Genomic DNA, 21,451 nt, shown 5'->3' with positions numbered 1-21,451 from the left:
CCAATTTTGGGGGGTAGGCGACATCAACAAAGAAACAAAAACAAAAAGGGGACCTCTACTCTCTACGTTCTCCCAGCCTAACAAGGGACTCAACCGAGTTCAGCTGGTACTGCTAGGGTGTCACAGCCCACCCTCCCACATTATCCACCACAGATGAAGCTTCATAATGCTGAATCCCCTACTGCTGCTACCTCCGCGGTCATCTAAGGCATCGGAGGCAGCAGCAGGGCCTACCGGAACTGCGTCACAATCGCTCGCCATTCATTCCTTTTTCTAGCACGCTCTCTTGCCTCGCTCACATCTATCCTCCTATCACCCAGAGCTTCCTTCACTCCATCCAGCCACCCAAACCTTGGCCTTCCTCTAGTACTTCTCCCATCAACTCTTGCATTCATCACCTTCTTTAGCAGACATCCATTTTCCATTCTCTCAACATGGCCAAACCACCTCAACACATTCATATCTACTCTAGCTGCTAACTCATTTCTTACACCCGTTCTCACTCTCACCACTTCGTTCCTAACCCTATCTACTCGAGATACACCAGCCATACTCCTTAGACACTTCATCTCAAACACATTCAATTTCTGTCTCTCCATCACTTTCATTCCCCACAACTCCGATCCATACATCACAGTTGGTACAATCACTTTCTCATATAGAACTCTCTTTACATTCATGCCCAACCCTCTATTTTTTACTACTCCCTTAACTGCCCCCAACACTTTGCAACCTTCATTCACTCTCTGACGTACATCTGCTTCCACTCCACCATTTGCTGCAACAACAGACCCCAAGTACTTAAACTGATCCACCTCCTCAAGTAACTCTCCATTCAACATGACATTCAACCTTGCACCACCTTCCCTTCTCGTACATCTCATAACCTTACTCTTACCCACATTAACTCTCAACTTCCTTCTCTCACACACTCTTCCAAATTCTGTCACTAATCGTCCAAGCTTCTCTTCTGTGTCTGCAACCAGTACAGTATCATCCGCAAACAACAACTGATTTACCTCCCATTCATGGTCATTCTCGTCTACCAGTTTTAATCCTTGTCCAAGCACTCGAGCATTCACCTCTCTAACCACTCCATCAACATAAAAGTTAAACAACCACGGCAATATCACACATCCCTGCCTCAGCCCCACTCTCACCGGAAACCAATCACTCACTTCATTTCCTATCCTAACACATGCTTTACTACCTTTGTAGAAACTTTTCACTGCTTGCAACAACCTTCCACCAACTCCATATAACCTCATCACATTCCACATTGCTTCCCTATCAACTCTATCATACGCTTTCTCCAGATCCATAAACGCAACATACACCTCATTACTTTTTGCTAAATATTTCTCGCATATCTGCCTAACTGTAAAAATCTGATTCATACAACCCCTACCTCTTCTAAAACCACCCTGTATTTCTAAGATTGCATTCTCTGTTTTATCCTTGATCCTATTAATCAATACTCTACCATACACTTTTCCAACTACGCTTAACAAACTAATACCTCTTGAATTACAACACTCATGCACATGTATATATATATATATATATATATATATATATATATATATATATATATATATATATATATATATATATATATATATATATATATATATATATATATATATATATATATATATATATATATATATATATATATATTTAGTTCGGCCATTTTCTCCAGCTGCTTTGCCTCTTTTCATGCCTTTTAATGCTTTCTTTACTTCTCCTATTGTTACTTTTGGTACCGACCCCGGAGTTTCATTATTTCTATGAGGAAAGTTATTCCTTTTATCACCTAAAAAATTAATCCCCAATAAGTTTCCTCTCAGTAATACATAAAATATTTTCAAGCTAATATTAGGCTGAATAGAAAGACAGCTAAACCTTAATCAACCAAGAGAGCAGGTAGACTTTAGAAGTGGGTATTCAACAACTGACCACATCCATGAAATTAAGCAGCTAATGGAAAAATCAACAGAGTATGACACCACTACGTATAGTATTTATAGACTATGAGAAAGCTTTTCATTTTGTCAAAACTTGAGTAGTAATAAAGGCCCTTCAAAGATAAGGAGTAGATGAATCTCATGTTAGCACACTTGAAGATTATCTATATGGGATATACTGTACATCAATCTTAAAGCTTCATAAAGATAGTAAGAAAATTCTGATTGAGAAATGAGTTAGATAGGGAGACACCATCTCCTAAATTATTCACAGCGTGCTTAGAAGAAGTTTTTAAAAATTTACAATGGGAAAATGAAGGAATTAACCTTATGAGGAATACCTTAATAACTTAAGATTCGTAGATTAAAATGTTATTTTTATAATAAAATAAATTTTTGAATATACTTACCCGGTGATTATAATAGCTGCAACTCTGTTGCTCGACAGAAAACTCTAAGGTAAAATTCGCCAGCGATCGCTACACAGGTTGCGGGTGTGCCCAACAGCGCCATCTGTCGTCCAGATACCCAGTACTCAATGTAAACAAAGAACTCAATTTTCTCCTCGTTCCACTGCGTCTCTATTGGGGAGGAAGGGAGGGTCCTTTAATTTATAATCACCGGGTAAGTATATTCAAAAATTTATTTTATTATAAAAATAACATTTTTCAATATTAAACTTAGCCGGTGATTATAATAGCTGATTCACACCCAGAGGGGTGGGTAGAGACCAGCATTATATGTTTACATTATTATGAGCTAAGAATTTTTATTTCATTTTAGAAGTTATCAAAATAACAAAAACAAAATAAATAGGTACCTGGTAAGGAAGTCGACTTGAACAATTACTCTGCCTTTTTAAGTACGTCTTCCTTACGGAGCCTCGCGATCCTCTCAGGATGCTGATCGACCCCTAGGATCTGAAGTATCAAGGGTTGCAACCCATACAACAGGACCTCATCAAAACCTCTAATCTAGGCGCTTCTCAAGAAATGACTTTGACCACCCGCCAAATCAACCAGGATGCGAAAGGCTTCTTAGCCTTCCGGACAACCCAAAAACAACAATAAAAAACATTTCAAGAGAAAGATTAAAAAGGTTATGGAATTAGGGAATTGTAGTGGTTGAGCCCTCACCCACTACTGCACTCGCTGCTACGAATGGTCCCAGAGTGTAGCAGTCCTCGTAAAGAGACTGGACATCCTTAAGATAAAAAGACGCGAACACTGACTTGCTTCTCCAATAGGTAGCGTCCATTATACTTCGCAGAGATCTATTTTGTTTAAAGGCCACGGAAGTTGCGACAGCTCTAACTTCGTGTGTCCTTACCCTCAGCAAAGCTTGGTCTTCCTCATTCAGATGGGAATGAGCTTCTCGTATTAAGTCTGATAAAATAGGATAAAGCATTCTTTGACATAGGCAAAGATGGTTTCTTAACTGAACACCATAAAGCTTCAGACGGGCCTCGTAAAGGTTTAGTTCGTTTTAAATAGAACTTAAGAGCTCTCACAGGGCATAAGACTCTTTCTAGTTCATTTCCAACCATATTCGATAAGCTTGGAATATCGAACGATTTTGGCCAAGGTCGAGAAGGCAGCTCGTTTTTGGCTAGAAAACCAAGTTGTAGAGAACATGTAGCCGTTTCAGATGAGAAACCGATGTTCTTGCTGAAGGCATGAATCTCACTGACTCTTTTAGCTGTGGCTAAGCAAACCAGGAAAAGAGTCTTTAAGGTGAGATCTTTCAGGGAGGCTGATTGTAGCGGCTCGAACCTGTCTGATATGAGGAATCTAAGTACCACGTCTAAATTCCAACCAGGTGTAACCAAACGACGCTCCTTCGTGGTCTCAAAAGACTTAAGGAGGTCCTGTAGATCTTTATTGTTGGAAAGATCTAAGCCTCTGTGACGGAAGACTGATGCCAACATGCTTCTGTAACCCTTGATAGTGGGAGCTGAAAGAGATCGTTCTTTCCTCAGATATAAGAGGAAGTCAGCTATTTAAGTTACAGAGGTACTGGTCGAGGATACGGATACTGACTTGCACCAGTTTCGGAAGACTTCCCACTTCGATTGGTAGACTCTAAGGGTGGATGTTCTCCTTGCTCTAGCAATCGCTCTGGCTGCCTCCTTCGAAAAGCCTCTAGCTCTCGAGAGTCTTTCGATAGTCTGAAGGCAGTCAGACGAAGAGCGTGGAGGCCTTGGTGTACCTTCTTTACGTGTGGCTGACGTAGAAGGTCTACCCTTAGGGGAAGCGTTCTGGGAACGTCTACTAGCCATCGAAGTACCTCGGTGAACCATTCTCTCGCGGGCCAGAGGGGAGCAACTAGCGTCAACCTTGTCCCTTCGTGAGAGGCGAACTTCTGCAGTACCTTGTTGACAATCTTGAACGGAGGGAATGCATATAGATCTAGATGTGACCAATCTAGGAGAAAGGCATCTATATGAACTGCTGCTGGGTCCGGGATTGGTGAGCAATATATTGGGAGCCTCTTGGTCATCGAGGTTGCGAAGAGATCTATGGTCGGCTGGCCCCAGGTGGCCCAAAGACTCTTGCATACATCCTTGTGGAGGGTCCATTCTGTTGGAAGAATTTGTCCCTTCCGACTGAGACAATCTGCCATGACATTCAAGTTGCCTTGGATGAACCTCGTAACTAGCGATATGTTTAGACCTTTTGACCAGGTGAGGAGGTCCCTTGCGATCTCGTACAACATCAGTGAGTGGGTCCCTCCTTGCTTGGAGATGTACGCCAAAGCCGTGGTGTTGTCCGAGTTCACCTCCACCACTTTGCCTTGAAGGAGAGACCTGAAGCTTTTCAAGGCCAGATGTACTGCCAGTAGCTCCTTGCAGTTGATATGCATTGTCCTTTGACTCGAGTTCCATATTCCCGAGCATTCCCGACCGTCTAATGTCGCGCCCCAGCCTACGTCCGATGCGTCCGAGAAGAGAACGTGGTTGGGAGTCTGAACAACCAGGGGCAGACCCTCTCTGAGGCTGATACTGTCCTTCCACCATGTCAGGCAAGACTTCATCTTCTCGGAAATGGGGATCGAGACCGCTTCTAGCGTCTTGTCCTTTTTCCAGTGAAATGCTAGGTGATATTGAAGAGGACGGAGGTGTAGTCTTCCTAATGCTACGAACTGTTCCAGGGATGATAGCGTCCCTATCAGACTCATCCACTTCCTGACTGAACATCGTTCCTTCTTCAGCATGTTCTGGATGCATAACTGGGCTTGGCTTGTTCTGGGGGCCGACGGAAAAGCCCGAAAAGCTAGACTGTGAATCTCCATCCCTAAATACACAATAGTTTGGGATGGGACCACTTGTGACTTTTCCATATTGACAAGGAGACCCAATTCCTTGGTCAGATCTAGAGTCCACTTTAGATCCTTCAGACAGCGACGACTGGAAGAAGCTCTGAGAAGCCAGTCGTCCAAATAGAGGGAGGCTCGGATGTCCGCTAAATGAAGGAATTTGGCTACATTCCTCATCAGCCTCGTAAACACAAGAGGAGCTGTGCTTAGGCCAAAGCACAGGGCTTGAAACTGGTAGACAACCTTTTCGAAAATGAATCTCAGAAAAGGTTGGGAGTCCGGGTGGATGGGGACGTGGAAGTAGGCGTCCCTTAGGTCTAACGAGACCATCCAGTCTTCCCTTCTGACCGCTGCTAGAACCGACTTTGTGGTCTCCATGGAGAACGTCTGCTTTGTGACAAAGACATTCAGCGCACTGACGTCTAGCACCGGCCTCCACCCTCCTGTCTTCTTGGACACCAAGAAGAGACGGTTGTAGAATCCTGGGGTTTGATGGTCCAGGACTTTGACTACCGCTCCCTTCTCTAGTAAGAGAGACACTTCCTGTTTCAATGCTCGTCTCGTCTTCCTCTCTGTACCTGGGAGAGAGATCGATGGGGGACGTTGCTAGAGGGGGTTTTCGTACAAACGGGATCTTGTACCCCTCTCTGAGCAACTTCACAGATTGTGCATCTGCGCCTCTCTTTTCCCAGGTCTGCCAGAAGTTCTTGAGTCTGGCTCCCACTGCTGTCTGAAGAAGCTGGCAGTCAGACTCTGCCCTTAAAGGACTTGGTTCCTTTCTTCTTTCCACGTCTCCCTTCGGCACGAGCACCTCCTCTGCTGGAGGCTCTGCCACGAAAGGGCGGAATAAAACGGGACGCTGGAGTGTCCATCCTTGGTCTAGCTGACAAGGTAGGCAAAGGGGTGGCTTTGCGAGCAGAGGACGCAACAAGATCGTGAGTATCCTTCTGTATCAAAGAAGCGGCAATCTCCTTAATTAGGTCCTCTGGAAAAAGGCACTTAGAAAGAGGAGCAAACAGAAGTTCGGATCTCTGGCATGGTGTAACTCCAGCTGAAAGGAATGAACACAGGTTTTCACGCTTCTTAAGGACTCCGGACACAAAGGATGCAGCAAGCTCATTAGACCCATCACGTACGGCCTTGTCCATGCAGGACATAATGAGCAAGGAAGTCTCCTTCTCCGTCGGAGAGATCTTTCTGCTTAGAGCTCCTAGACACCAGTCTAAGAAGTTAAATACCTCGAAGGCTCTAAATATCCCTTTCAAAAGGTGGTCCAGGTCCGAAGATGACCAACATATCTTCGAGCGTCTCATGGCTAGGCGACGGGGAGAGTCTACAAGACTTGAGAAGTCGCCCTGGGCAGAGGCAGGAACTCCCAAGCCGAGAACTTCTCCCGTGGCATACCAGACGCTCGATCTAGAAGAGAGTCTAGCAGGGGGAAACGTAAAAGCTGTCTTCCCTAAACTCTTTTTGGACTGCAGCCATTCTCCAATCACTCGCAAAGCTCTCTTGGACGAGCGTGCGAGGACGAGTCTAGTAAAGGCAGGAGTGGTTGACGGCATGCCTAACACAAACTCTGACGGAGGCGAACGCGGAGCTACAGACACAAACTGGTCCGGAAACATCTCTTTGAACAGGGCCAAAACTTTCCTAAAGTCCAAAGAGGGTTGCGTAGACTTAGGCTCGTCCAGTTCTGAGTGCGGTTCATCTTCATGTGCAGCACCATCATCATCAGAAAGTCCCTCATCCGATAACTGATGAGGGAACGGCAACGGAGTGGGTAACGGCTGGTTGGCTGAGTCCGGCCGCACGGGTGCATGCGTGACTGAGCCGGACGCAACGTCATGGAACTGTTGCCCAGTCTGTGAGCTGGCAACAACCATAGCAGCGCGGGGACGCACAGCGTCTACTCCAGACTGTCTAGACCGATGTGGGTGAGCAGTGGCAACCACACTGGGTTGCGGAGGTTGACGCACCGCGTCAAAACAAAACAACTCTGACGGTTGTTGAACCTCCCGAACGTCAACGGATACCTCCGTGCGTCGCTGAACGTCAACATGCGGCTGGCAGATCCCACTGGAACGCATGGGTGGCGGAACTCTCTCAACTGGAGTGCGTGAGAAGGTTACCTCAGCGTCCCCAGGACGCACAACCGATCGTGTGGGTGGTTGTAGGCAAGGAGCTGCACTAGCTGGTGCGGCAGCAACCTTCTCCGCACGAAAGTCCTGCATAAGCGACGTTAGTTGAGACTGCATGTCTTGCAGTAACGACCACTTAGGGTCTACAAGAGCAGGTGCGGCGACAGACGGTGTAACAGTCTGAAGCGGTACCGCTTTGCCTCTCTTAGGAGGTGAGCAGTCATCGGATGACTGCAGCGAGTCCGAACTGACCCAGTGGCTACAACTGGGCCGTTGGACTTGCGCGGAAGGGACCGACTTGCGCTTTAACGGTCGTGAGACCTTGGTCCATGGTTTCTTTCGAGAAACACCTTCCGAAGACGAGGTATAAATGGGCTCTCTCGTCTTTGTTAGGCAGGGGCGATCTTGGGTAGATACGCCCGATACCACGGAGGGAACGTCTGTTCGCTGATTAAAGCCTCTCGAACCCATTTGTCGTACGACATTGCTTCTCCTCTGGACTTGGGAGCTTGCAAGAGGTCCCGGACTAGGAGGACGACAGGCACGAACAGACGAACCCTCAAGCGCAACACTATCCACAACACTATCACTCACTTTAACACTTCCCACTGCAGTTTTACACTTCAGCTCCTTCACATCCGCCACGAGCTGATTACGGTCACTAGCCAGGGACTCAACTCTCTCACCCAGAGCTTGGATGGCACGCATCATATCAGCCATCGAAGGTTCCTGAGTGCCAGAAGGGGGATTAGGAGCAACCACTACAGGGGAAGGAATAGGTTGTGGGGCATGAGGAGAGGAAATGTCAACAGAACGAGAGGAACTTCTCCTAACTCTATCTCTCTCTAGCCTACGTGTATACTTTTGGAATTCGATAAAATCGAATTCCGAAAGCCCAACGCACTCCTCACATCGATCTTCCAATTGACAGGTTTTATCCCGACAATTGGAACAAACAGTGTGAGGGTCGATAGAGGCCTTCGGAAGACGCCTTGAACAGTCCCTAGCATTGCACTTCCTAAATTTTGGGACTTGTGAAGGGTCAGCCATTTTGAATTGGTCAAAGGGGAATTCAAAAACTATCAAAAAGTCATCAACAAAGAATCCGTAATCAAAAAGAGTTCAAGGAATTGCGAAGAGAAAGCCTGCACAACGAAAGCTCAAAACTAGAATAGTGTACTTCCCCAATTAGTTGTGAAAACAAATCCAGTTAGCAACAGCGAATAAGTACGTCTTGTCGGTAGCACGACAGAGAGAAAATTTAGTTCTTTGTTTACATTGAGTACTGGGTATCTGGACGACAGATGGCGCTGTTGGGCACACCCGCAACCTGTGTAGCGATCGCTGGCGAATTTTACCTTAGAGTTTTCTGTCGAGCAACAGAGTTGCAGCTATTATAATCACCGGCTAAGTTTAATATTGAAAAAAGCTCTCTATAGTGAATCATGGGAGAAATTACAAAAGATGATAGAATATTTGAATAGAGAAAACAGAAATGTAGGAGTGAAAATGATTATGAGTAAAACTAAGATAATGTTCAATCAAAATGTAGAAAAAAAAATGAGTAACTAGCTACATAAAGACTGTAATGTTTGTCTGGTGTGCGTGTCAAAACAGAAGCAACTCTTCTGTAAGATTGCCCCACTCTTAAGTGGAACACAGACTCTTGCATTCACAGCCTGTAAAATAGAAGGGACACAAGATGGGGTGATGCTTCTATCTCATTTAAGAGTTAGCTGAAAGCCTAATCGCATCATTGATTTTTTATGATTTGTCACAGATGTTCACTCTTCAAAGCATGTAGCAGTAATATGTTTATTTGGTAAGATTACTGATATAATACACTTTAAAATACTACAACTTACCAATCAAAAGAATAGCCACCAAAAACATTGGAATAGCACAATGTACATCAATTAAGGCTCCAAATACAAGGTTGCCTACTATTGCCCCTATTCTTGCAGAAAGTAAGGTTACTGCTAATGCAGTTGATCTGAAAAGAAATCGTTAAGTTAGTCTTTTTACATTTCTCAAATTTAAAGTTCATTGAAATATATGAAAAAAAGGCATAACAAAAAGAAAACGTATTAAAACTAAATGTTTTTGTTACATTTGGCTACACTGCTAAGTTTTATAGCTGTTGTCTAATTTGATGTCATTAATATCTGTTATTTCAGGTTTGTAGTGCAATTTAACTCAGTGTTCATATAACTCATTCTCGAATATTCACGTCTTACATTCTAAACCTTATAAAGAAAAGTTAATTTCAAGACAAACTAAATAAAAAAGAAAAGAGAATTCATTACACTGAAGAGAACATTGGATTAAAATTGTGGAGAAGGCATTGAAAGAAAGGTTGAGAAAAATTGTTACAATTTACAGCTTTCAGATGGCTATAAGTCAGAGAAATCAATAACAAAGGCTAAACAAATTAGAGTACATTAATTAATCTGTTTGGTGGCATATGTAAACCTACAAGGCCACTTTTAATTAATGTTATGTACATTTTGAAGAATATTACTGAAGATATTCATAACAAGCCTGTTCGAATATTTTTACCTGGTTTCAAAGTGGAAGATTTGTTATTATGGCAGGAGATACTACTATGAACTCTCAACAAGAATTTATCAATGGAGACAATTTTAAATGCAACAAAGTGATGTTGCCATTTTAAATTTACTAATCATTATTCGAGAAAGTTCAAGTTTAATTTTAGTAAATGTTGTGGCCTTGGCTCAGTGACAACAGGGGGTCATGAGGTAGTTGATTTTTAGTAGATTTTCTTTTATATATATATATACATATATATATATATATATATATATATATATATATATATATATATATATATATATATATATATATATATATACAGTATATATATATATATATATATATATATATTTTTTTTTTAACTTACTATTTTGGTTTAAGGACAAACAATTTAGGAAGTATTCCAATGCATGGTCCTAAGTTGGGGACAAACATGATTTTAGATAAAAGAAATGGCTTTAGGTTATCATTACCAGTAGGTATCCTCAGAGGGTATATGTATAAGGGTTGGTTACTTTGGCCACTTTCCTCTTGGTAAGGGTAAGAGAGACTCTTTAGCTATGGTAAGCCCCTTCTAGGAGAAGGACACTACAAAATCAAACCATTGTTCTCTAGTCTTTGGTAGTGCCATAGCCTGTGTACCATGGCCTTCCACTGTTTTGGGTTAGAGTTCTCTTGCTTGAGGGTACACTTGGGCACACTATTCTATATAATTTCTCTTCCTCCTGTTTTTTTTTTTCAAGTTTTTATGGTTTATTTAATAAATATTTTTTATTTTAATGTTATAGTTCTTAAAATTTTCTATTTTTCCTTGTTTCCTTTCTTCACTGATCTTTTTTCACTGTTGGAGCATCATGCTTTTCCAACTAGGGTTGTAGCTTAGAAAATAATGATAATAATAATAATAGACCATAATTTATACGATGCAGACTGAGTTAAAGGTAAATTTCTTTAGAAAATTTCAGATTTATCGATTAATATAAGTTTAATTTAACTTTTCTTGAATGAGTAGCCTAATACTAAATACTTGGAATAATAAACCTTTTTTATTAAAATTAATTTGTGTTTTTCATCGCTATACAAACCTGTGTCTTTAATAGGAGTATGATTTCAGCCAAGTTGGAACACGACTGTTAAAATCTATAACTAGGTGTCGGTGGTTACTGGCCTGTGGCAGGGAAGACAAACACCCTTGCCAACACTGTGTGCAGTACAACTTAAAAGACTTGGCTTTGTATAGCTAATAAAAATACAAATACTTTAAAAAATTGTGATTTGTTCCTATGCATATACAAACCCTCATTCATTCTTAGGAGGGAGGAAGTCCCTATACCCAATCTGGCTGGTTTAAAATCCTGGGATGTCTTAACACTTAGACCTGGAGAGGTGAGAAAAAGTTTACTCCTATTTTATTCCTATCGACATATTAACCTTAGAAAGAATTTTTGGGTAATAAGCAAGGTTTCTGTTGAAAGACATACAGTCACAGAAGAACCTACAGTATATCTTACGATATGATGTCTGAAATGTAAGGTAAAATAAAAGTAATGGGTCGTAAATATTCATGTCCATCCTCCATAAGAAGATACTTCTATATCTACTTGTTAAGAAAAATTGCTCAGTACAAAAGCTTACCTGCATCTATGTCAAATCCAGCAAATAACAGAACGAAGGCTGCACACCAAGAAAGGGAAAAGAGGAAAAGGCTAAATATTCTTACTTCTCATCCTAAATTTATGTTGCGACCACTATCTTAGATGAGATGCTTCTTGTTCTGTGAAGGAGCTAAGTTTGTTACACAATCTGCAAAGCAGGTTATACTCTCGCAGATAGTGAGTGGTAAAGGTTGTCTGGCATTTCAAGATTCCCACCCTAAAAACTTACAACACTGATGTAATCTTCCTACAGACTAACATAGAACCAACCCCTCTGACTCTGTGAGTGTAAACTTGAGCAGGTTCTACCAGATCCTAAACTGAAGGAGAACAAGCTTTTCTAAAGGTTTCTCTAAACTAGGATATGGTATTTCTGGAGATCTTTTCTTTTTAATCCTACTCATGCTAATAAAGAGGGTTTGTAGCTGTGGCCTAAATGGCCGAATTCTCTTTAGGTTGCAATGCAGTGCCCTCACAGAACAAAGAAGCAAATAATCAGCTTCAAGGAAGGAGAAGGAATCAAACCTGAGGGCCTGAACGGCAGGGTTCTGAATCTTTGCAACAAACTCAGGAATGAAGGAAAAGGAGACCTTCTTCCTTCCTCTGTATGACTAGTAACATACAGAATGCTGTAAAGTTTACATACTTATTTCACTGTGGCCAAGGTAAGGAGGAAGACCATCTTCAGTGTCAGATCTTTAGCTATATTTTCTATCGATATTTTATGGTCATGAAGCTGATACTGGAATTAATAGCATTTCATTATTTGAAGGTAGGATCTTTTTAAATCACCGATGATATAAAAGCATTTTGGATACTATTAGTTCCTGTTCTAAAAGTTTAAATAGTCTGAGAGGTTGTCATTGCCTTAAACTGACTGAGGATAGGGCATACCTGTACCTACTTCACTCACAAATATATCTTATATCATAGTGCACTGCTCATAATTGCATCACCTGCCAGGTCCCAGTGCTAGGCTACATGGCTCGAATACCACATATTCATTTAAACATAAATTTCTATTACTTCCTCCCCTTCATTTCAATTTTCTTATGCTGTAAATAGACTTCAGAAGCCAACTAATACTTGATGATACATAGAAAGGAGCCTTTTAGCTAATATCAGAATCAAGTAATATATGACATAAACCTAATATAAATACCGTAGATGAGTTGGGAAAAGCTCTGCTCCAAGACAATCCAAAGCATTGAATCCCATTGTAGATACTGCCCCAAAAACACAACCCAAAATTAAGTTATCAGTTGAGGATTTGACAAAGTATATTCCAAAGGCTGCAAGTCCAGACAGAACCATGCTGAATACTGGAAAAAAAGTAAAACATGAGTATTACGAAAAAATAATTTTTGTTTAATAAATAGAAACATACATAATTTATTTATGCATTCCAGGGGCACTTTGGAAGGACAGTCTTACAGTCACAGAATGGTAGAAGCATTTGGTCTAAGTTTCCCACAACACATTTTGCTATAATTTTCTGGATACTGGATACTCTTACTGGGTTTTGTTATGTTACAGATCTACAGTACTACTGTTCTGAATAATTGCCTAGATTAAGAACTTGCCCCTTCTCAATCACATGCCAAAAGTTATCTGATCTTGAAACATGATTTCAGCAATACACTTTTGCTTTTTGTATTTACTTTTTTACAAACCTCCATTTTCTGTATAATCGCTTCACTTACATTACATTTCTCAGCTGTATAATTATTCTTTATTTATTAATGAATATAGAGGACCAGACTGGAATGGCAGTGAAGTGAATTGAAAAATTCAATATGTCTTTAAAATACTGTATTTCATTAAAACTACTTTCTATACCTCTACCATAACTCCTAGGCAACAAAGAACCAAAGTAAATATCAAATCAAAACTTTAATATCTATTGAAAGAAATACTTTTACTAAAGTAAATCTATTTCCTCCAAAAGCTACTTTAAATCTGCCTATTCATTAGGTATTTCTATCCACACATCTAATTTACACGTTGAAAATAGTAAATATCCCAAAATAGAATTTATAAGCCTTTACATAATTCTCTGGACTACAGAGAAAATGAAAATGACATTTCAGATTTCATAAACACTAAAGCCACCACATTCCTAGAGGCATTATCCATCACACTGACAATGAAATTTTGCTCAAAATCAGTCCCTTGAATGAAAGAATTAGAACTGCAAGTATAAGAGCTAGTTATAACACCTAAATTCACCTCGCTAATTTATCCCAAACTAATGGAATAATTGTCAACTATGTGTAAGTGAATCCTTGAAAATAATGGACTGATCAGAACAGAAGTCTTTATTTGCAAACTGAATGTTTGCCAAACCAGACACTGTAATTGGATCACTGCAACTCATTCATTTGGGAAGAAAGAGTTCAGAAACAGAAGACTAGAATACTTATTAAATAAAAGAGCAGTTTTAAAATATAAATGTGTGAGTGAAGTCTTAAAAGTAAATAACTGATCTCCAAAGAATAATTCATTTGCCAACAGAACATTCTAAAACCAGAAAATAATATGATCAAAAGTGGCACATTCGTATGGGAAGAGAGGCATTACAAAATGAAAATGTAAGTCTAGATAGTTTACTTGTCTAGTCTGAATGTGTTAGTGATTCCATATAAGCAAGTCATAAATCATTGCAAAATTGTTCATAGGACAACATAATGTTCCCCTGAGCCAAAAACTGTACTAATCTAATTGGTAGCAGCACATTTATCTGTCATGCAATATGGAGAAATAGGGTTGATCTTGAGTGCTTAGTTCGGAAACAGTCACAGAACTGGGAATACACTAGCAGTCACGACCCGACCTTCCTGCTAAGCTCTCCAAGTAAGCGTTTAATGAATCAAACAGGAATTAAAGCATAATCTTGAACTATGTGATCCTTAGACCATAGTCTCAGGGTAAAGGGAGGGAAACAGAAGGAGTCTAAGCTTATTTAAAGGATTCAATTCTCTTTTGCACTGTGTTAATAAAAATCAGATAAACCAATTTATAAACTAATTTTATTACCTTCAAAAACATGAGCAGAGAACGGTTGACTAAGCAATAAAGTAGAATAGGTTAGGGTAGTTTAAACACTCATAACCAAAGTTAAAAGTTAAAAAAAGGATACATTATAAACTAATATATACAAAGCAATAATGGAATACTGCATAAAATTAAAGAATCATTCCATTAAAAGAATCAATTTTTTATTCAAGCCCAGAAATTTCAGCCCTTACACTCCAGTTCCCAAACAACCTCAGCTGTGCTACAAATTATCGCCCGAAAAATGAATCTCTTCTTCTTACACAAATTACCTTTATCACACACCTACTTAGCCACCAATTAGATACACTCTGCCATTTGTTTATCTGATCAATTAGAGTTTTTGATGACTGTGAATGAGTCCTGTAGCCTACATGGTGTTCTGTACACAGCAAAACTATATATTAGAGTGAACAGGATTTGAAGGTTTATGTCTTTTAGCACAAAAATGTTATTTTCCTTAGTAAAATAAATTTTTGAATATACTTACCCGATGATCATATAGCTGCATCCCTGCTGCCCGACAGAAAAAACCTACGGGCGGAATACGCCAGCGATCGCTATACAGGTGGGGGTGTACATCAACAGCGCCATCTGTCAAGTAGGTACTCAAGTACTCGATGTCAACAAAGAACCAATTTTCTCCTCTGTCCCACTGGTTCTCTATTGGGGAGGAAGGGTGGGTCCTCTAATTTATGATCATCGGGTAAGTATATTCAAAAATTTATTTTACTAAGGAAAATAACATTTTTCAATATCAAACTTACCCGATGATCATATAGCTGATTCACACCCAGGGGGGTGGGTAGAGACCAGCATTACAAGTTGACATTATGAGCTAAGTATTCCGTATTTCATTTTAGCAGTTATTCAAAATAACAAGCATAAAATAAATAAGTACCTGGTAAGGAAGACGACTTGAACAATTACTCTGCCTTTTTAAGTACGTCTTCCTTACTGAGCCTCGCGATCCTCATAGGATGCTGAGCGACTCCTAGGAGCTGAAGTATGAAGGGTTGCAACCCATACTAAAGGTCCTCATCAAAACCTCTAATCTAGGCGCTTCTCAAGAAATGATTTTGACCACCCGCCAAATCAAGTAGGATGCGAAAGGCTTCTTAGCCTTCCGGACAACCCAAAAATATTTCAAGAGAAAGATTGAAAAGGTTCTGGAATTAGGGAATTGTAGTGGTGGAGCCCCCACCACTACTGCACTCGTTGCTACGAATGGTCCCAGAGTGTAGCAGTTCTCGTAAAGAGACTGGACATTCTTAAGATAAAAGACGCGAACACTGATTTGCTTTTCCAATAGGTTGCGTCGAATATATTTTGCAGAGATCTATTTTGTTTAAAGGCCACGGAAGTTGTGACAGCTCTAACTTCGTGTGTCCTTACCTTCAGCCAAGCTTGGTCTTCCTCATTCAGAAGGGAATGAGCTTCTCGTATTAACAGTCTGATAAAATAGGATAAAGAATTCTCTGACATAGGCAAAGATGGATTCTTAACTGAACACCATAAAGCTTCAGACGGGCCTCGTAAAGGTTTTTAAAATAGAACTTAAGAGCTCTTACAGGACATAATACTCTTTCTAGTTCATTTCCAACCATACGATAAGTTTGGAATATCGAACGATATTGGTCAAGGCCGAGAAGGCAGCTCGTGTTTGGCTAGAAAACCAAGATGTAGAACATGTAGCCGTTTCGGATGAGAATCCGATGTTCTTGCTGAAGGCATGAATCTCACTGACTCTTTTAGCTGTGGTTAAGCATATCAGGAAAAGAGTCTTAAAGGTGAGATCTTTCAGGGAGGCTGATTGAAGTGGTTCGAACCTGTCTGACATAAGGAATCTTAGAACCACGTCTAAATTCCAACCAGGTGTAACCAAACGACGCTCCTTCGTGGTCTCAAAAGACTTAAGGAGGTCCTGTAGATCTTTATTGTTGGAAAGATCTAAGCCTCTGTGACGGAAGACTGATGCCAACATGCTTCTGTAACCCTTGATAGTGGGAGCTGAAAGAGATCGCTCTTTCCTCAGATATAAGAGGAAGTCAGCTATTTGAGTTACAGAGGTACTGGTCGAGGATACGGATACTGACTTGCACCAGTTTCGGAAGATTTCCCACTTCGATTGGTAGACTCTAAGGGTGGATGTTCTCCTTGCTCTAGCAATCGCTCTGGTTGCCTCCTTCGAAAAACCTCTAGTTCTCGAGAGTCTTTCGATATTCTGAAGGCAGTCAGACGAAGAGCGTGGAGGCCTTGGAGTACCTTCTTTACGCGTGGCAGACGTAGCAGGTCCACCCTTAGGGGAAGTGTTCTGGGAACGTCTACTAGCCATCGAAGTACCTCGGTAAGTTATTCTCTCGCGGGCCAGAGGGAAGCAACTAGCGTCAACTTTGTCCCTTCGTGAGAGGCGAACTTCTGCAGTACCTTGTTGACAATCTAGAACGGAGGGAATGCATATAGATCTAGATGAGACCAATCTAGTAGAAAGGCATCTATAAGAGCTACTGCTGGGTCCGGGATAGGTGAGCAAAGTATTGGGAGCCTCTTGGACATCGAGGTTGCGAAGAGATCTATGGTTGGCTGGCCCCAGGTGACCCAAAGTCTCTTGCATACATCCTTGTGGAGGGTCCAATATGTTGGAATTATTGTCCCTTCCTACTGAGACAATCTGCTAAGACATTCAAGTTGCCTTGGATGAAACTCGTTACTAGTGAAAAGTCTAGACCTGTTGAACAGGAGAGGTGGTCACTTGCGAACTCGTACCATGTCAGAGAGTAGGTCCCTCCTTGCTAGGAGATGTACATCAAAGCAGGGAGTTGACCGTGTTCACCTCCACCACTTTGCCTTGAAGGAGAGACCTGAAGCTTTTCCAGGTCAGACGTACTGCCAGAAGCTTCTTGCAGTTGAAATGCATTGTCCTTAGACTCGAGTTCCATAATCCCGAGCATTCCCTACCGCCTAAGGTCGCACCCCAGCCTACGTCCGATGCGTCTGAGAAGAGAACGTGGTTGGGAGTCTGAACAGTCAGGGGAAGACCCTATCAAAGGTTGATAAAGTCCTTTCACCAAATCAGACCAGACTTATCTTTCCGGAAACCGGGATCGAGACCGCTTCTAGCGTCTTGTCCTTTTCCAGTGAAGAGCTAGATGATACCGAAGAGGACGGAGGTGTAGTCTTCCAAGTGACACCAATTGAACCACGGATGACAGTGTCCTAACCAGACTCATCCACAGCCTGACAGGGCCGTGTTCCTTCTTCAGCATCTTCTGGATGGATAGCAGGGCTGGGGGTTGATCGTCTTGTTCAGCCATGTCCTCATCAGAGGGTTCCTCATCCGAAACTGATGAGGAAACGGCAACGGAGTGGGCAACGTCTGACTCGCTGAATCCGGTCGCACTGGTGGATGCGTGACGGAGCCGGACACAAGATCATGGTACTGCTGCACAGTCTGTGAACTGTCAACCATGGGGACGCGAGGAAGTACAACGACAACCCGAAACTGTCTAGACTGTCTGGGTTGTGCAGACAACCCCCTACCGGGTTGCTGAGGTTGCCGCACTGCGTCACAACAAGTCACCTCTGCTGGTTGTTGAACGTCTTCCTAGTGACGCACTGAACGTCCACAACCACCTCCGAGAGTCGCTTAACGTCAACGTGCGACTGGCAACCCACACTGGGTCGCACCGGTGGAGGAACCATCTCAACTGGCGGACGTGAGTAGGATACCTCAGCGTCAACAGGGCGTACAACCAACCGGTAGGAAGGTTGTTGGCTAGAAGGTTCTTCTCCGTAAAAAATCCTCTATCAAGGACTAAGCTTGGACTGCTTGTCTTGCAACAAAGCCCATTAGGGTCTATGGGAGCAGGTGTGGCAACAGACGGGGTTAGCGACTGAAGCGGAACCATTTACCATCCCTGGAAGCATGTTATGCTTTAATTAAAGTCCATAGGAGGCTAAGCAGCTTAAGGCTCCTCTCCAAATGACAGAGTCCTCAAGGGAATATCAGAAGGAGGGAGAACAGCACTTTCTCATCTACAGGAACCAAGTCCGAGAAAAGCTAGGTTATCTCAGTGAGGGTTTCACTGGTGCATAAGCAGCAGACCAGAAGGCAACGTTATGTAACTGCTTGACAGTCTGTGAACTGTCAAAAACTGAACTGTCAACCACAACAGGTGCGTGAGGACATACAGCACTGGTGCATTAGTAGCAGACCAGAAGGCAACGTCATGTAACTGCTTGACAGTCTGTGAGCTGGCAACAACCAAAGCTGTGTGGGGAAGCCTCAACTCCTGACTGACTAGTCTGCTGCGGGCGAGTGGCGGTAACCACAGTGGGTTGCGGAGGCTGACACACCGTGTCAAAACACGGCAGCTTGTGGTAGCTCACGCACGGCAACGGAGAGCTCCGTGTGTCTGTGGGAGTCAGCATGCGTCTGGCAGGGTCGACTGCGCATGGGTGGAGGAGCTCTCACAACAAGAGTGTGGGAGCAGGCAGCCATGCTGGGCGCACAACCGTGGCAGGCTGTAGGCCAACGGGTGCATCGTCAACCTTCTCCGCAGTCGGAGTGTGGGAGCAGGCAACAACCAAAGCGGAGTGGGGGTGCGTGGTGGGGACTGCCGTGGGTTGCGGAAACTAACGCATCGCGTCAAAACACGGCAGCTTGACTCCACCTTCCCACTGCTGATGCGGTAGCTCACGCATGTTAACGGAGGGAGCCGCACGTCGGCTAACGTTAACATGCGTCTGGCAGGGTCGATCGCGCATCGGAGGTGGAGCTCTCTGCAGCCGGAGTGTGGGAGCAGGCAGCCTCAGCGTGAGCTGGGCGCACAACCGTGGCAGGTTGTAGGCTAACGAGAGCAGTGTAAACCTTCTCCGCACGAAACTCCTGCATAACCGCAGCTAACTGAGTCTGCATAGACTGCAGTAAAGACCACTAGGGTCTACAAAAAACGGCAACAAACGGAGCTACTGTCCGTTGTGACTGAGGGTCTAAAACAGCTGGTGCGGCAACAGACGGAGTTACTGCCTGTTGCGGTACCACCTTGCCTCTCTTGGGAGGTGTGCAGTCGTTGGATGACTGCAGCGAGTCCAAACTGACCCAGTGGCTACACCTAGGCCGTTGGACTTGCGCGGAAGGGACCGACTTGCACTTAAAAAGCTGCAAGATTTGGTCCATGGTTTCTACGAGAAACCTCTTCCGCAGACGAGGAATAAATGGGCTCTCTCGTCTTTGTGTGGGTGGGGTGATCACGTCGGCAACGTGTGTAGATACACCCGAAACCACGGAGGGAAACGTCTGTTCGTCGATCAAGGCCTGTGGAACCCATAAGTCGTTCGACATTACTTCTCCCCTGGGCTTGGGAGCTTGTAAGAGGTCCCGGACTAGGTGAACAACTGGCACGAACAGACGAACCCTCGAACGCAACACTGTAACACTTTGCGCATATCACTTTATCACTTTTGATTTTCTGTTTGCACTTATTTCATTGAAATCGAAACTTTAACTGATTTCTACCTGAAACACGCAATCCTATCCTTCATTAAAAGGTAGTAATTGCGAAAACAGTTTTACAATGCAACAGAAAAACATAATTAAAGATAAAGAATTCAGTGGCTGGAAAAGAGACTAAACACTAGATCAAATAAACTACGTTTAAAATCTCTCACCGCATAAAGCCTGGGAACAAGAATAAAACTCTAGAAACGTTTTACCTTCTTCCCCTACAGCGACTAGGGAGAAGAGTAAAAAACGAGAACAACGTTACCCGCTTGAACGAAACGTTTATTCTCCTCTCTCTCCCTCCGTCTCTATCTCTCTCTCTCTTCTCTCTTGACTTAGAACCTGAGAGAAGAGCCCAATTATATATCGTTAAAACATATTATTTGCTAAAGGAAAAAACTGAAAGGTTTCCCAAATAAAAAGTTCCTTTATTTAGAATTTAAACCATTTAAGCTAAGAAAGAATGAACGAAACGCTAGAATCGGTTTACTCTTACTGCAATGTGAAACCGTGAAATACTCTCTCTCTATCGTAACGATAGAGCGCATGTTGAACGTTCTGAACGTCAACAACTGCGGAGACTAAACTAAACGTTAGTTCATCTTTGAAAACAGTACGAGACTATCAAAGAAATTCTTTCATAAAACATTAAAATTAAAAAAGTATTAAATTCTTAAAAGGTAAATACGATATGACGGGCTCAATGTAAATTAACTTCGGTTCCAAGTAAGGACCGCCTACTATTAGGAAAGGTCGCATATAAACAAACATAAAAATTAATTTTTATAAGTTTATAATAAATGGAAAGTTAATCGAAGAGGCCTATAAAGGCGGAGAGATATAAAATAAATAGATCTATAACTTGTTAAGCAAAATTACCAAAAACCTAAACACACTTCCGTCTAAGGGAAGGGTCGGCCATTTAAAAGTGAAAGAGAGTCCATACTCTCTTCGTCACCAACACTTCCGTCTAAGGGAAGGGTCGGCCATTTAAAAGTGAAAGAGAGTCCATACTCTCTTCGTCACCATAATTAAATCTATCCAAAACGAGTTCAAGTTTTGAAATGAAGATAAAACCCCTGCATAGCGAAAGCTCAAAACTGGAATAGTGTACTTCACCAAATCGTTGTGAAAACAAATCCAGTTAGGGACGGCGTATTTAGTAGGTCTTGCCAGTGGCACGACAGAGGGAAAATTGGTTCTTTGTTGACATCGAGTACTTGAGTACCTACTTGACAGATGGCGCTGTTGATGTACACCCCCACC

The 21,451-nt window shown here is 42.3% G+C and overlaps 1 protein-coding gene across 4 annotated transcripts in view; it reads right to left on the bottom strand.

Annotated features, from left to right (window-relative positions):
• Positions 1-21,451, bottom strand: part of LOC137655693 (synaptic vesicle glycoprotein 2B-like) — a 132,862-nt gene that overhangs the window by 8,684 nt on the left and 102,727 nt on the right. For all 4 annotated transcript variants that reach the window (XM_068389664.1, XM_068389665.1, XM_068389663.1 and 1 more), the window contains 2 exons: positions 12,791-12,950; positions 9,286-9,413 (listed from right to left, as the gene is read on the bottom strand). In XM_068389664.1, the coding sequence (XP_068245765.1) occupies positions 9,286-9,413; positions 12,791-12,950 (288 nt within the window). The remainder of the gene's footprint in view (positions 1-9,285; positions 9,414-12,790; positions 12,951-21,451) is intronic.

The sequence above is a fragment of the Palaemon carinicauda genome, chromosome 16 (genome assembly GCF_036898095.1).
Source record: "Palaemon carinicauda isolate YSFRI2023 chromosome 16, ASM3689809v2, whole genome shotgun sequence".
NCBI lineage: Eukaryota > Metazoa > Arthropoda > Malacostraca > Decapoda > Palaemonidae > Palaemon > Palaemon carinicauda.
This window is presented reverse-complemented; position numbering and strand designations above follow the sequence as displayed.